This window comes from Muntiacus reevesi, chromosome 6, assembly GCF_963930625.1.
Source record: "Muntiacus reevesi chromosome 6, mMunRee1.1, whole genome shotgun sequence".
In the NCBI taxonomy this organism is placed as follows: domain Eukaryota; kingdom Metazoa; phylum Chordata; class Mammalia; order Artiodactyla; family Cervidae; genus Muntiacus; species Muntiacus reevesi.
The window spans coordinates 10,202,288-10,219,156 of NC_089254.1; the positions used below are offsets into that span (position 1 = coordinate 10,202,288).

The 16,869-nt window shown below is 35.3% G+C and overlaps 1 protein-coding gene across 1 annotated transcript in view; it reads left to right on the forward strand.

Annotated features, from left to right (window-relative positions):
* The window catches only part of VPS50 (VPS50 subunit of EARP/GARPII complex), a 121,151-nt gene that overhangs the window by 55,648 nt on the left and 48,634 nt on the right, over positions 1–16,869 (forward strand). Inside the window, exons 13-16 of the mRNA XM_065939598.1 lie at positions 4,051–4,183; positions 6,430–6,521; positions 8,261–8,355; positions 8,692–8,790. Of these exons, the coding sequence (XP_065795670.1) occupies positions 4,051–4,183; positions 6,430–6,521; positions 8,261–8,355; positions 8,692–8,790 (419 nt within the window). The remainder of the gene's footprint in view (positions 1–4,050; positions 4,184–6,429; positions 6,522–8,260; positions 8,356–8,691; positions 8,791–16,869) is intronic.

Here is a 16,869-nt window from a genome sequence, read left to right on the forward strand (position 1 = left end):
TACCATATCCTAATGCATGTATATGGAATCTAGAAAAATGGTACTGAAGAATTTATTTATAGGGCAACAATGGAGAAACAGACGTAGAGAATAGACATATGGACGTGGGGAGAGGGGAGGAGAGGGTGAGATGTATGAAAAGAGTAATATGGAAACTTACATTACCACATGTAAAATAGATAGTCAACAGGAATTTGGCTGGGGAAAAAAAAAAAGAACGAATTTTGACGTTTGAATAGTGAAGCTTGGTAATAATGCTGTGTTGAGCTTTCTTGCGTTATAACATCTGGATTTGTGAGTCTTCGCCAAATCCTGCCCATAGGATATTTGTTTCTTGTGATCACTGGTTACTAGATGTGTATGTTGTCTGTATGGAGTTTATGAGTTGCAGACAAAATTTAGGTTACCTAAAATATTCCTCCTTTTCTGCATGGTTTTTGAGATGGTTCTAAAATACTATACCTTTTTCCTCTTCTCACCTGTCAACCTTCCCTGAATAGATTAGTACTCATAGCTTTAGAATGGCAGTGGAAAGTTGCTCTGAAATACAGAAAAATGTTTAATAAGCAAATTTCTATTTCTTATACTTAAGAGATTTTCAGACATGCTGTTTCGTTCTTTGGGGTGTCTCACTGTGCGAATGATTTCTAGATTGATTAATTCAAGGCTTTTGTTGCTATTATTGATACACGATAGGGTCACTGGACTGAAACTGTTGTGTGGCCCTGCTCTGACCTGGTGCACCTGATTTTATGCTGAACAAGTCACCCATTACTTGGAACTTGAACTGAGTTGCAGTGTTGGGTGTTTGGTAATCAGTGAATGGATTAAACCGTTGATGAAGTAGCAGAACTAAGGATCTCTAACATTGGTTTGTGGAATGTGAGTGTGAGCTATCCAGAGTGGTTTACTGTCTAAGGGCGTGTGACTGGTTAAGTTGTGAAACTGGTGCTGGTTGGGACCCAGGGCTTCCCATTCCTTGTCTAGTCCTCTTTCTGTTATGCTCTGCTGGTGTGAAGAAGAATTGATGTCTGAGCGGAAGTAGTAATTCAGAAACCCAGATTCTCTTCTCGGCCTGCCTTTTATTTACTGATTGCTTGTCTGCTGCTGCTGCTGCTGCTAAGTCGCTTCAGTCGTGTCCAACTCTCTGCGACCCCACATACGGCAGCCCACCAGGCTCCCCGTCCCTGGGATTCTCCAGGCAAGAACACTGGAGTGGGTTGCCATTCCCTTCTCCAATGCATGAAAGTTAAAAATGAAAGTGAAGTCGCTCAGTCATATCCGACTCTTCCCGACCCCATGGACTGCAGCCCACCAGGCTCTTCCATCCATGGGATTTTCCAGACAAGAGTACTGGAGTGGGGTGCCATTGCCTTCTCTTGTACAGTTATTTGCATATTTGTTGGTTTTTTGAATTCTCTCATTATAGTCATGGTTCACACATGTCTGAAATAAGATTCTCTATTTGAAATTTGTTGGTGATTTTGTAAATCAATTGGAAAGCATCAGTTATGAATGATTTTAGTAGTGATGTGTTAAAAGCATCAAAAGCATTTGTTGCTATGAGAGTTGAGCCTGGTTGATTGTGCAGTATAGTGGAAAGTGGTTTCTGGAGTCCAATTTTAAAATGAAATGACTTCTAGCCAGCATGGGCTTCCAAGTACAGAGATGAACACATTTCAGCCTAAATATGTTAAAAACAATATATATCTGTTGCATCTTGTCTTTTTTCTTAAACTGTTTACTCTCTATTTAGTATGATGAATCTATACATTTGTTTCTATTTTAGAATATAAATTTAGGTCAGAAGCATCTTGCTCAGTGCATCACAGTCTTATGTTTGTACATATGACATTTTTGAAGATAAGTTTGGGCAACTTTTAGGTGTGGGCTTTGGCTAGATCTGTGAATTCTTTACACTTGAATAAGTTTGGTGAGAAAAAGCTTCTGTAGTTTTACTAAATAATTTCAATTTCTTCTGAAAAACATTTTTCATAAACATTTCTGTGTATAATCTCATCCAAACCCATTAAGTTTTAGCAAATCATCAAGAGATAACAGTAAAGAACCTCATTTTTTTTTTGAACAAATAGGCAACTAATGTATCTAGACAGTGATCTAATGGAGAGCAGAAGGTAGTAGCTCCAAGTTTCGATTTTCTGATTTGTTAAACTGTGACAATTACAATCAAAGGTAATTGGTGGACTATAGCACAATTATTTGTATAGTCATACTTTTGCTTTGGGAAAAACAGGCTAGCACTGCTTTCCTTTATCAGAAAGATATGTTGGGATATAACTAGATCAAATTTATTTGCATAGTATAAATGCAAACTTACACAAAGTTGAGTTTATGAAAGTTTGTAGAATTCCTTTATTCAAGTGAATGGTTGTTAAGCTGCATTTCAGAACCTTTTTTGTGATTTCTGCCTTTTCTTTGTCCTCTGCTTTCAGCTCTTTCCTGAACTTATACATCAGTATTAATTTTAGTTACATGTTTGTGGTATGAGAGAGATGTCAATTGTAGTGATGTGGTAAAAATAAACCAAGGAAAAATGCAAGACTGGTTCACTGTAAAAGTAGTATTTATAAAAGTAAACAGGGAAAGTCAACATAAAAAATTACCCCAAATTATGGCATAAGTGTGCAGAAATATTTGTGTTGATCTCTGCAAGCCATGTGTAAATCTGGATAGCTATCCTAATTTCGTTCCATCCTGTGTTCCTTCTGTCTCATCCCCCATGCCACCTCTTACAGGCAGCTAAATTCAGTGTTTTCTTCTTTATATTCACTATGTTTATTCTTGTGATGATAGGCAGATATATGCATTAATTTTTTCTATTTATTATAACATACATATATATATATATAATAAAATGTTTCCCTTTCTCACATGTATACATATCATATGAAAGGGAATATTTTTTATTAAACTTTTTTTTAAAGTGTATGCTTATTATTTTTCACAGTGCTCTTTTGTGTGTGTAAAGATAGTTTATTCAACGGATCTCCTGTGTTTGGACATTTAGATAGATTCCAGTATTTTGCAGTTACAGATTATCCTTTAGCAAACAACCTGTGCATATGTATTTTCACATTGTTTGAAGTACACCTTCTGTATAAATTCCTAGAAGTGGAATTGCTGGGTCAAGGGGAAATACAAATGATGGAGCAAATGCTCCATTGTGACGGACAGAAAACCTGCTAAATAGAATTGAGGCATTACCCTACCTATGAAATAAAAAGAGCAGAATGACAGCTGATAGTTTTTTACTAAGGATAGAGGGAGAAAAATCCACGCATTTTCATTAGGGAGAAGATTTGGGACCACATACTTTTTCATAGCCATATGCAACATATTTTAAAATATTATTGTCAAATATGAAATAGCTATATCCCTGTAATTTAAAGAATTTACAAATTGTCAAAGGTGCTGACTTAATTTTTGTAAATGATTGCCTTATAAAGTAAATGACCACCTTTTTGCGGGTTGTAACTTGGGTCTAAGAATGAGAATAAAGCTGCATTTGTATGCTAAGAACATAGCTTTGAAAACATATATTTGGGGAAATTTGCACTCTTATTCATAACACTTACCAATTCAGTAGTATATGGATTCATAGTATGAGAATTGATACTACTAATGAATACTAAAAAGCCATGTTGAAGTAGGAATTACTAATTGTAATTGTTACTGTTAATTACTAAAAGTGTGCTTACTGACTCATACAAGTTAGTATTTTTATTAATTGCTTGATAAGTGTTTTACTAACTGGGGAATTTAGTGGAGGGGGAAATCATTATGGAGAGAAATTACTATTTGTTCCACATCGAAACATGGAACATGTTGAACAAATTACTATTTGTTCCACGTTGAAATAAGAACACAATTTTCTTGCCGTTGGGCTTTCTTTTTAGATGTATCAGTGGAAGAAATTTTCTTATCTAATTCTTTATTGCATTTGATTGACACCATAGCATTTTATTTCGATTAACTTTGTGTTAAAGTAAACACGATCATTTGAAAGTTGGCTCTTGTCATTTCCTTCAGCATGTTACACCAGACAGCTATATCCCATGCCTTGCTGACCTGTGCAAAGCACTGTGGGAAGTTATGCTCAGCTATTACAGAACTATGGAATGGCATGAAAAGCATGACAATGAGGATACTACTTCTGCTTCTGGTAGGAAATAATTTTGATTTTATTATAAAAACTGAATTATAAATATGCCATATTTCTGGAGTAAGGAGAAAGACAAGAGGTAGCTGTACTTTTAGAATTTCAGGGACCGTGATGACCTGAATGGGTGAAATGGGTTAAATGTTGTGCAGAGAAAGCAAATTCAGCTACTATAAAAACTCCATCACCTTTGGGGATTTACCAGGCTGAAGAACTTCTATGTGATAGGTATTACCAATTTCCAGGAAAACGTGGTGATGGTCTTAGCACTAAATTATTAAGAGAACGCTTTAAAAAAAAACCCAAAAATTAAGATAGACATTAGTCTGTCCAAAATTGCAATAAATTAATGTTAATTTTTTAATATTAGCATTAATTCAACATTAAGTCTTTTTTTGCTAATTTTCAAATTGTACTAATAAAGCTAGGTTCTAAGAATTAATAATTATACTGATGCTTTTCTCCTTGAAAATAGTGGGACATTAAATTTTAAAAAAGATGTTTTAAATACTATCTTTGAAAGAGAAATACACTTTAAATGTCTATGGTATACTCATAAAGAGCAAATCTTTGAGAAATTGTATTAACTAGGCATTACTTCATAATATAATTTTATATCTTAAGTGATTATCCTTGAACAATAGCTAAGATTAAGTATTCAGAGTACTTTTAGAAGAGTGTATCAGTATTTAGTATGGGCAAAATAAATTATACAATACATATTTTTTTGTATTACATACAGTTTAGTATAGCTAGTTAATCAAGTTATTTTAGTAACCTCTATCTGAAGCATTGGTTTTTGTGATTGTGAAGGAATGCTCAAATCTTACTGTTTGATGAAATGTAGGATTTTGGTAGTATAGAAGATGTATGTTTAATATTAATCTTGACTTGTAAGAAGCTCATAAATACAGGTAGCAAAAAATAAGAAAGATAAATTCTATGGAAGGATTTCCCTTCTTTTAGAAATATTGTTGGGGAGGACGAGGTTTAAAGAAAGAAAGAGAAGGGAGAAGGTAGAAAAAAGAGGAGAGCATTGAGTTAGGATCCTAGACCAGACATTTTACCCACCTCCTCTACTGCATCTGCGAGTGTGGGCATACCTGGCTTCAAATTTCAATTGCCATTTACCAAAGGTGAGAAAGTGAAGAAGTTGCTTTTATCCTCTCCAGGCTCCAGTCTCCTCCTCAAAATGGTAGGTTAAGAATAAACAGAACAAAAAGTTTCATCTGGTAGTAACACATTTACCTGTAGGATCTCTATAAGGTTTAGAGACACTGTAAAAAGTGCTAACACTAGTTATTAATATCATCAAAAGAAATGAATCTATAGAGGTAACTATAATAATAATGAAATGTCTATAGGCCTTTTTTTTTTTTCCTAATTTCATTTTATTTAGGGAGTTTGTGAGCTTAGGGAATTTTTTTTTCCCCACAAAGTTTATGTTGTTTTGGCAACCTTAATTTTTTTCTAGATGTGGTAACTGTTTAGACATCTCAGCATCTTTTTCCCTTTTATAGTCTATTATTTAAGAAAAAGAGTTGGGCGTGACTGAGCAACTAAACAACAAAGGCATGTATCCAGGGCCTGGATATGAAAGGGCCTTTTGCTGATTTCCAGTGGACGGACACCCTGCTAGCCTGAGATGATTTATTTGCACAGAGGCATAATTTTTTAAATATAGTGTTTTAATGTATTTTTCAGTTGCTTTTAGGGAGAGAATTATTTTTGAGGCCGGTCGTTGATCTTAATCTCTTGAAGTGGACATTGTTAGATTACTTACCTGGAATGGATAAAAGTATTCAGGATCGTGAAAAATACAAATTGTATACATCATTGCCTCACTGCATGAGCAGTTTTGCACTCCATACTCTTGTTAACATGTGTGTTAATTTATAATTTGGCTAATCAGTCCTGTAATGCTCTGGCTGCAGACAGCATGTGGGTCATTAAGAACCTGATTTCGGGGGTTACACTGCCCAAGTTGGAATCCCAGCTCCAGTCACACATGACCTGAGTAGTCTTAGGTGTAAAGTATAATACTTAGCATTTCAGAGTCTTGAGTTTGTCTTATCAAATGCATTTAATCCCAGTTCTTATTTTTTACTTTGTTTTGATTATGTAAATATTGAGAATATTTTCTGTATTTTACATATGCTTACAGTATATTAGAGTTCAAATTTTTTTTTTGAGAACAAAATATGAAGCAAGTTTAAAAATGTATACCGTATACCATCTTTTATTTTCAGAAGGGAGTAATATGATGGGTGCTGAAGAAACAAATTTTGATCGTGGCTACATAAAAAAGAAATTAGAACATGGACTTACACGAATATGGCAGGTTTGGTTTTTTTAAACTATTTTTTTTCTATGAAAACAATAGAAACCTTCATGTCAAAATTGTTTTACAGATTCAGTATTTAGATTTTCTATATTTGTTTTTCCTTGCAGATTTAGTCATATGTTATTTTCTTTGGAATAAGTCTGTTAATTGAGTTCTATAATTTATTAATAGTTGTGAATTATATTTGACTATAAGTGGCAGTAGAAAAAGTGTTTTAATTTGAAATTCTCCATTGAAAATATCCCTTGATTACATTTTACTTTTAGTATCGTATCTGATCTGTGTGCTTTCCTAAAGAAGTTGTTTTCTTATGGAGATACTGTTTATTTTATGTGTTTGTGTGTTTTCCTTTTCTGTTAATTTTAGGAAAAGGATAACTGTGTAATAGATGACATACTTAGGTTGGAGTCTAGAATAGAATGAAGGATTTTTTTCTAAGTCAATGATTTTTGTGCCTTCAGTGAACGTCATGTGTTTATTGACTGAATGTGTCTTCCTAGGCTTTTCTTTTGTGTTTTAGTAGCTCAGTTGTTGTTATCAGATAATTTAATTTGTTAAAATTTTTCATTTCCTAGATAAAATGTAATTTCTTTGATAACTTTTTTGTCCGTTTTGGACTTCCTCAAAATTTAGAAGACTGTAGAAACTTTGATCATATTATGTTGTTTCAAAATGTATTTTTGATTTTTCTAATGAAGGTGATATTTAGTTTGAAAATCTTTTACAGGATTTCTTTTGAAAAAATTGTTTAGCTAAATATATACTGCAGACATAAATTTCCTTAAGAATCACTTAGCAGTTATAATTTAGTATTCTTCTAACTTTTTATTACTTGCTACTGGATATGCTATTTGAACTTATACTTTGCTATTTAAATATGTGATAGTTGAAAGAGCTTCATCTTTTATAATTTCTGATATGACCATATTAAGGTAATTTTTAACTTTCCACCATCTGCAGTGATTTTGGAGCCCCCCAAAATAAAGTCTGTCACTGTTTCCATTGTTTCCCCTTCTATTTGCCATGAAGTGATGGGACTCTATGCCATGATCTTAGTTTTCTGAATGTTGAGTTCTATGCCAACTTTTTCTCTCTTCTCTTTCACTGTCATCAAGAGGCTCTTTAGTTCTTCTTCACTTTCTGCCATAAGGGTAGTGTCATCTGTATATCTGATGTTACTGATATTTCTCCCAGCAATCTTGATTCCAGCTTCATCTAACCCGGCATTTCACATGATGTACTCTGCATATCTTAAATAAGCAGGGTGACAGTATACAACCTTGACGTACTCCTTTGCTGATTTGGAACCAGTCTGTTGTTCCGTGTCCAGTTCTCACTCTTGTTTCTTGACCTGCATATAGATTTAAGGTGATTACTTAAATCTGTATGCAGATTTAAGTGATTACTACATACAGTATAAGGTGATTATACTAGATACACACAAATAGTGGTGATTTTTACCTGTGTATCCAGCATAAGGATATAATTCTTATCTTGCATGTGTATGTGTATATTAATAGTGATGACTGGCCTATACTATTTTTATATCTGATTATGGAACTATTTCTGATATCACCCTTCGTTGGGTATTGGCCTAGCTAGATGTTTAGATATTTTTTTGTCAAGTTAATCTATTCCTGTCTCATTCTAATGTGTAGCTATACAAAAACATGGTTCTGAGAACTTGCTTTCTATATTTTGGATTTACTTGAAACATTTTTTGTTTTGTTTTATAGGATGTTCAGCTTAAAGTTAAAACCTACTTGCTTGGAACTGATTTGTCTATATTCAAATATGATGATTTCATCTTTGTTTTGGATATAATCAGCAGGTACTGTTTGAGATCTTGTTTTATTCTTTATCTTGATTCTCTGAACCATGGTAATTAATGAAATCTTGAATCAGTGAGTTATAAGCTATAACTTCATGGAAGTGAAGATAATTGAGCATTCACAGTCTAATTTCTGCTGGTTTATGTGTGAATGTGTTTAAATATTTCTGCCCTTTGGATGTTTGTAAACTATAATGAATTTGTGATCTTTAGAATTTCTTCATGTATCCAAATTTTTATTTTTTGTTATCTTTGAATAAAGATGACCTGGACTTCTTTTATTTCCCTATAATAAGCATGTTGCTGAAATTGTTATAAATCTTTCTGTCCACCTAGGTTGATGCAAGTTGGAGAAGAATTTTGTGGTAGCAAGTCTGAAGTTTTGCAAGAATCTATTAGAAAACAAAGTGTCAATTATTTTAAGAACTACCATAGGTAAGAACTCTAATAAAGCATGAACAGACTTATTTAGGTAGTGAGAATAGCTTTTTCTCATGTTCATTCATCTTACAGACTTGATTGGTTTAAAAGAATTACTTTTGAGTTTGAAAGACTCACTTCTTTGTAGCTCTTTTTAAGGGTGGTTAGGTTTTTATTTATTTTTTACCAAAAATAGCATAAATTGTTCTGATTACTTTTTGTAAATTTCAATCTGTACTTTGTCTTGAGGGGTTTAAAATGTTGAACTGACTTCTTCTTGGGTATAAGATGATTCTTACGTTGAGGATCCCTAGAAACATTTGACCACTAGTCTCTACCTGCAGGTATGGTGTGAGTTTGGTAATGAAGTTAAATCAATAGAGGCAGCACTCATTGAGGCGGGAGGTGCTTGAAACTATGTGCCTTTTAGGAGTAAAAAAGCTTTTAGAGAATGGGGCATGATATTCAGAATCGAGCTACAAGGCCAAGACTATGTACTATGTTGCTCTGACAAACAATCACTACCAGTTTTAAAAAGGGTGGAGTGGAATAGCTTTGGGAATGGGGAAAGGTGGAAAGAATGTTTACACAGCTGTGTGATGGTACACTGCAAGTGGCATTAAACCGAGAGAGCAAGCAGTTACTAGACCTCTCTTCATGTGAGCTGGGCCCTGCACGCTGTCTCTTACGTACATTTTATCATTTGCATTGAGGTACATTTCACTTGTTATTCTGCTTTTTAAAATGTTTTAATTCTGTTGTTATTTGGTACCAGGGAAAGTTGGGATTTGAAATTCTTTTTCTCCTTGTTCGGAGTCGACCCCTGGTCATGGTGATATGTGCTTGAGTCAGAAGAGAGATTACTGCACTTGAAACCATTGACTAATTTAATTTACTATTCAATATATTTCAGTGCACATTTTTCTGTCTTAATAGTAAACTATTAAAATTAAATATGGACTACCCTGATAGCTTAGTTGGTCAAGAATCCGCCTACAGTGCAGGAGACCCTGGTTCAATTCCTGGATCTGGAAGATCCACTGGAGAACAGAAAGGCTACCCACTCCAGTATTCTGGCCTAGAGAATTCCATGGACTGTGTAGTCCCTGGGGTTGCAAAGAGTCGGACAGGACTGAGTGACTTTCACTCACTCACTTATTAAATATTTATTTTGAAAGTATATTTAAATTGACTCTTTACCAAAGTGGGCTTCTGTGGTGGCTCAGATTCTCAAAAAGAATTTGCCTGCAGTGCAGGAGACCTGGAATTGATCCCTGAGTTGGGGAGATACCCTCGAGAAGGAAATAGCTACCCACTCCAGTATTCTTGCCTGGAGAATTCCATGGACAGAAGAGCCTGCTGGGCTACAGTCCATGGGGTCACATAGAGTCAGACTTGACGGAAGTGACTTAGCACGCATGCACAGGAAGACAGTGGTAAGGGAACAAGACAAAACCCTAACACTACCTTTGTTTACAACTTCTGTTTCTGTTAAAACTTAAGCCCTACTAAATGGAAGTCCCAGCCTGTACACATTGCTTTCCAAAATGAGGGTGGGAATCTTGTAATCACAGATGGGAAATGGAAAAGAATCAAGAACTGTGAAGAAACGAAAAGCCTCACTTAACCGTTAGAATGAAGGCATGCTGCTTTTCCGGTTCCCAAAGATTGCTTTATATCTATAGTACCACTGGAGGGTCTTTTGTTCATTGTGACTGCAAGATGTATGCAATGCAGATATGTGGGCTCATTTAATGGTTTCCGTTCTGCATTCCACTTTATTATCAAAAGATGTCTGTCATCTGTTGCCACCAGGTATAATAGGCATTTCTAGATGCTAATGGCGATTGCTCACAAAAGTTCACCTTGAACTTAGAAAACGTAGATATTAATTACTGTTTTCAAAACACTCAACATTTTAATTGACTTTTCTCAGAAACACTTGTGAAACTTGATTCCCAGTGAGGAGGCTATATTGTATTGTTAGAAGAAGAGGAAGACTGGGAAATAGTAAATTGGGTTCTTATCCCATCTTTGCCTCTTGCCACTTTTCTGACATTGAACAAATTACTTAACCTTCTGGGTTATGGTTCTATCTATCAATTGTAAAATGAGGTAGTTGAACTAAATGGTCACCCTAAGTATTACCTGCAGATCTTTCCCTTTTTTTCATACTGGTCTGTATATTATAAAAGTAGGTTAAAACATAAAGATTTAATTTTTTCTTTTTTTTTTTTTTAGTATTCCCTTTCCCCAGTGTTTAAACCAGTCTTGCTTATATACCACCTGTAATCATTCTCTTTCCAACAGCTGCCATTGGGAAATTATAATGAAAATCACTTGGCAAAGTGGGTGCCAACCATCACTGTGTTCTAAAGCAAGATAAACTCGATAGGCAGTTTAGAAATGATGCCAGTGTACAAATATTGAGTTGATGAAAGTCATTACATTAGCCAGTGATGAATCTAAATCTACTAAATTCTGATTTAATACCTCCTTCACCAAATCATCCTACGTAAATACCAGAAAATACCGTGAAACATGGTGAACTACAGATCATCTGTTCTGATTTTATTAAAGTGTTTAAATATGCTTACAGTTTGTTTCATGGTCTTCTGCCAAATAGAGCTCTTGAGAATGAAGAAATTCCTGAACCGAATTATCCTGACTTTGAGTCGTTTAGGCTGTTGGTTTGAAGATGTAGACATAACAACCAGGTGCACATAGAAATGTTTTGCTCTGTGGCAGAACATCTGTTTATAGAATGTACTGGTGTTTTTTTGTGGACGTATTAAAGTTTGCCTGCCATTATCTTTTTCTTGGGCCAAGTTGGATGAGCATGTGAGGAAGCGCAGTCTCTGTCGTCTGTCAGTGTAGCTTCACATCTTTCAGGGTGTGTTTTATTCCCGCAGATTTCTTTATGTTCAGGCTCTAAGTTTGTATACACCGAGAGCTGTCAGTCTTCTGCCAGATGTTGCAGAATTCCCCAAAGCACAAATAATCTAAAACAGTCGTGACGTAGAAACTATGCAGTAGTGTACTGTTGTCAAGACATTTAACAAGTGCATTTTGTTTTTAATTACTTTAATAATCAAGGTTTATAAATGTTTTCAGTGACCTTAAAGGTGCATTGACTGATGTCAGCAGAGAAAGATCACCTATCCTTTTAGGGAGAAAAGTCTTTGCTTGCCTGAGTAAGAAAGGCTTGGTTTATTCCTTAAAGTGTCCTTAAAAATGTGTGCTTCTAGAGTTAGTTTTATTATCCATATACTTACCTTTGTTTTCTGTCTCGGTCAAGTGATTGAATCGTGTGTTCTGGTTTGAATATTGGACCTGATATCTTCTAGAACTGACCTGCCTGCTCATGTCACACCGCTCCGCCCTCCCCGGCCTATATATCTTCTGCCAAATAAATTGTTTTGGTTAAGGCTTCAGAGAGAATAGAAAATAAGTTATCAGTAATTTTAGTTGTTGTATAAGATATCTGAGAGTTTTTTTTTTTGAGGAAAAGGTTAACCAGTATAATAACTTCAATTTACATTGCAGTTATTTGTTACATATACATTGAAGTTATTTGTTACATATACATTGAAATATAAGTGTCCATGGGTATGTTTTCCTAGTATTGCATTGTAACAAACTATCCTGAAACTTACAGGCTTAAAACAACCACCATCTTATTGTTATTTCATGTATTCTGTGAGTCAGGATCAAATTAAGCAGGGATCAAGATTCTTCTGCTCCTCATAGCGTTGACTGGGGTGACTCAGGAGTGGCAGCTGGTGACTCACCAGTGGTCAGCCTGGTGTAGCAGGTTCAAGATGGCCTCACTGGCACCTTGGTGGAGGTGGCTAGAAGGGTGTAGAGCTGGATTGGTTAGTCGGCGTGCCCACGTGTGGCCTCCCTGGTGTGGAATTCGCAGCACGCTTGGACTTCTTCTATGGCTGCTGACTTCCCATAGAACCAGCTGTCCAAGAGAACCACGCGGAGGGTGCTTGGCCTTTTCAGATACACGCTCGGGACTCATGCAGTCCTTCTGCCACATTCCATTGAATGCAGACTTCTCATAACGCTGGTTCAGATTGAAGGGGAGGGAAAGCAGACTTCTTCTGTTGACAGGGGAGTGGTTAGGTCATGTCGTAGAAGAGCTGTGTGTGGAATAGGAGATACTGTTGCAGCCCTCTTTCCTGTATTCACTGGGAAAACAGGGAGAAGTGTTTTCAGAAACCAATTTTTGGGGAAATTTGGTGAAAATGGTATCAATAAATTTGTTTATTTTTTTATCACTTGACATGTTCTACTAAAAATTCAATTATGTAAAACTTGACTATTTTCCATGTCTAAACTATACAAGAGGGCTTAAAATTTGAACTTAAAATGAGAGCAAAAGGAACAGTGTCTTTATAATATATACCTCTTATGTCAGACTAGTTTCTCTTCTGTGTATATATATACATACACATTATAGAAACACACATGTATATATGTACATACACATATACATAAATTTTTTGTATCTGTATATACACATAAATACACCAAACAGTGAGTGAACAACTATCAAATTCCACTTTTCCTCCTGCTGGTAAAAAGTTTGGGGCTGTGTGGTGTTATCAGGGGCCTTGGGTTCCTACCTTTACTGTGTTCATCAATAGCTTTACTGCCTGTGTGATTTTAACCAATCTTTTTAATTTTCTGAGCATCGGGTTCCTTCTCTTCAAAGTGTATAAGGCTTATGTTGGATACTCTGCCTTCTTTAAACTCTGTGGTCTTATCATTCACTTCTGGAACCCAACTTCTATTGCTTTAAGTCTTTTATTAGGTTAAGTAAAAGATCTGTGTTTCACACACTTTTAATTCATTGATATTTTTCCTTTAACTTGGAGGTCAACATATTTGAGACAGTTTGTAGATTGGTTATTATCTTGTTCACTATGTTTGCACTTTAAAATATCTTTAATTCTAATTTCGTTGCACCTGTTCTTTAGTTTGCCAAAAAAATTCTTTGTATCCTGCTTATGTCTGGTTTCTTGAAGACGCAGGTGACACCCACAGTGCTTAAAGTAATGATCAAGATTGCTTTTCACTTTTTATGATTACAGTCAATTCTGTTATTCAGCATCTGATTGCAGTTTGGACCTTACATACTTACTGCTTTTTGATCATAACTGCCATCTTTTGTGTATTAGTGCAGTAAATTAGAAGAAAGGATATAAAATGCAAATCTTTCAATTTCTATAAAATGTTCTTGGGGAAAGAGTTGCAGAGGAAGTTTTCCTTGGCTTTATTAAATCAATTTGGATAATACTAACCAACTTACAGTTTCCAGTAAAAAGTGAAATTTTTCCTTTTAGCTCTTGTTTCTAACTATGTTGCAGTGAAAAGAACATGACTTGGAAGTCAGGGCCCCTGTCTCTGCTGTCTACTAGTTGTGACCTTGGGACCCTTCACAAGTGGACTTATGCTTGCTTGAGCCACCTGTGGCTTTATCTTTAAAATGGGCCTGCCTTTTATTGCAGACAGTTTGGGAGGATAGTGATAGACTATTAGTTTCTTCCTTTGAAAAAATTTTATTAAAATTTAGCTCACATAAATGTATGCATATCTTATTGTACAGCTCTATGAATTTTTAATATATGTACACTGCACAAGGGGCTTCCCAGGTGGCTCTGGTGGTAAAGAACCTGCCTTACAGTCCAGGAGACCCAAGAGTTGTGGATTCAATCCCTGGAGTGGGAAGATGTCCTGGAGGAGGGCATGGCAACCCACTCTAGTATTCTTGCCTGGAAAATCCCCATGGACAGAGGAGCCTGACAAGCTACAGTCCATGGGGCCGCAAAGAGTGGAACATGACTGACATGACTTAGCACGCAGAAACACACACTGCCTAAACTGCCCAGGTTAACACGTGTAGCTTTTCCAGTGTCCCCGAGGAATCTCTTGTACTTCCCTCAGTCAGTAGCCTCTTCAGAGTTAACTGCTGTTCTTAACTTCTGTCACCATTGACTAGTCATGGCTGAACATGATGTAAATGTTGTGGTTTTATAAATATTATTCTGAATTGTGTTGCTTTTGTTGTTTCTCACACACATAGACATGTGAGTTTGATTTAGTGTATTGACCTAGGAATCCTATGATCTGGGGGTTAAATTAGCATTTTATTAAATTTAATTAGAAATTCTTTTGAATTGCCCATGTATACAATATGTCATGTGTGAATAGTGATGGTTTTATATATTACTTTCTAACATTTGTATTGGTTAGGACTTCTGGTACAATTTTGAAAAAAGTGCCAACAAGGGACATTCTTTCATTCAGTATTTTACCGGTAAATATGATATTTGTGATAGGTTTTTGTAGATACTCTATATCAGATGAAAGAAATTCCTAAGAGATAGTCAACTTTAAGTCAAAAGGTATTAGTAAAAGTAAAGGTGAATTCATTCATCATAATGATGAATAGATTTTTGTTAGGAAGGTGTAACAGTCCTAAATTTGTAAGCTCTTACTAAAATAAAATCAAAATATATAAAGCAAATTTATTCAGATTAGGAGAAGAAATAGACAATTTATAACCGTAACTGAGAATTTTTGGGTGCCACTTTTAGTAATTGGTAATATAAACAGACAAATTAATCAGGATATATTTTTGACCAAATATTAGTAGAATTTACCTAATTTATGTAGATATATTGATATATATATATATGTTTATACATATATATACATTATATACATTATAATACTTGATAGCTGAAGAGTTCATATTTTTTTTTCAGAGCAGAAGGACAGTTAATCAAAGTCAATCAGTTGGTGGGCCATAAAGCAAGTCTTTGAAAAAGAAGAAGTCAAAAGATTGAATTCAGAGTTTATTCTGACCATAGTGGAATTAAACTAGAAATAAATAAGAGAGAACTAGAAAATATGCCAGTTTTGGGATATTAAGCAACCTATTTTCCATGATAAAGAAGGAACCATATTGGGAATTAGAAAATATTTAAAAATGAATGTTAATAAGCATATAATATAAAATTGTGAGGTATAACTGAAGCAGAGGGGGGGATTTTTAGGTCTAAATGCATTTTTTGGTAAAGAAGAAAGTTTGAAAATCAGTGCCCTAAACTTACATTTCAAAAACTTTAGGAAATGACAGCAAATTAAACCTAAAGAAATAGTGGAAAGATAAATTATAAGAGTAGAAGTCAATATAAGTGAAAGAGGAGAGTGAAAAAGTTGGCTTAAAGCTCAACATTCAGAAAACTAAGGTCCAGTTGAGCAGTTTCAAATCCTGAAAGATGATGCTGTGAAAGTGCTGCACTCAATATGCCAGCACATTTGGAAAACTCAGCAGTGGCCATAGGACAGTTTTCATTCCAGTCCCAAAGAAAGGCAATCCCAAAGAATGCTCAAACTACCGCACAATTGCACTCATCTCACACGCTAGTAAAGTAATGCTCAAAATTCTCCAAGCCAGGCTTCGGCAATACGTGAACTGTGAACTTCCAGATGTTCAAGCTGGTTTTAGAATAGGCAGAGGAACCAGAGATAAAATTGCCAACATCCGCTGGATCATCAAAAAAGCAATAGAGTTTCAGAAAAACATCTATTTCTGCTTTATTGACTATGCCAAACCCTTTGACTGTGTGAATCACAATAAACTGTGGAAAATTCTGAAAGAGATGGGAATACCAGACCACCTGACCCACCTCTTGAGATACCTGTATGCAGGTCAGGAAGCAAAAGTTAGAACTGGACATGGAACAACAGACTGGTTCCAAATAGGAAAAGGAGTATGTCAAGGATATTGTCACCCTGCTTAGTTAAAGGAGTATGTCAAGGATTTTGTCACCCTGCTTATTTAACTTATATGCAGAGTACATCATGAGAAATGCTAGGCTGGAGGAAGCACAAGCTGGAATCAAGATTGCTGGGAGAGATACCAATAACTTCAGATATGCAGATGATACCACCCTTATGGCAGAAAGTGAAGAAGAACTAAAGAGCCTCTTGATGAAAGTGAAAGAGGAGAGTGAAAAAGTTGGTTTAAAGTTCAACATTCAGAAAACTAAGATCATGGCACCCGGTCCCATCACT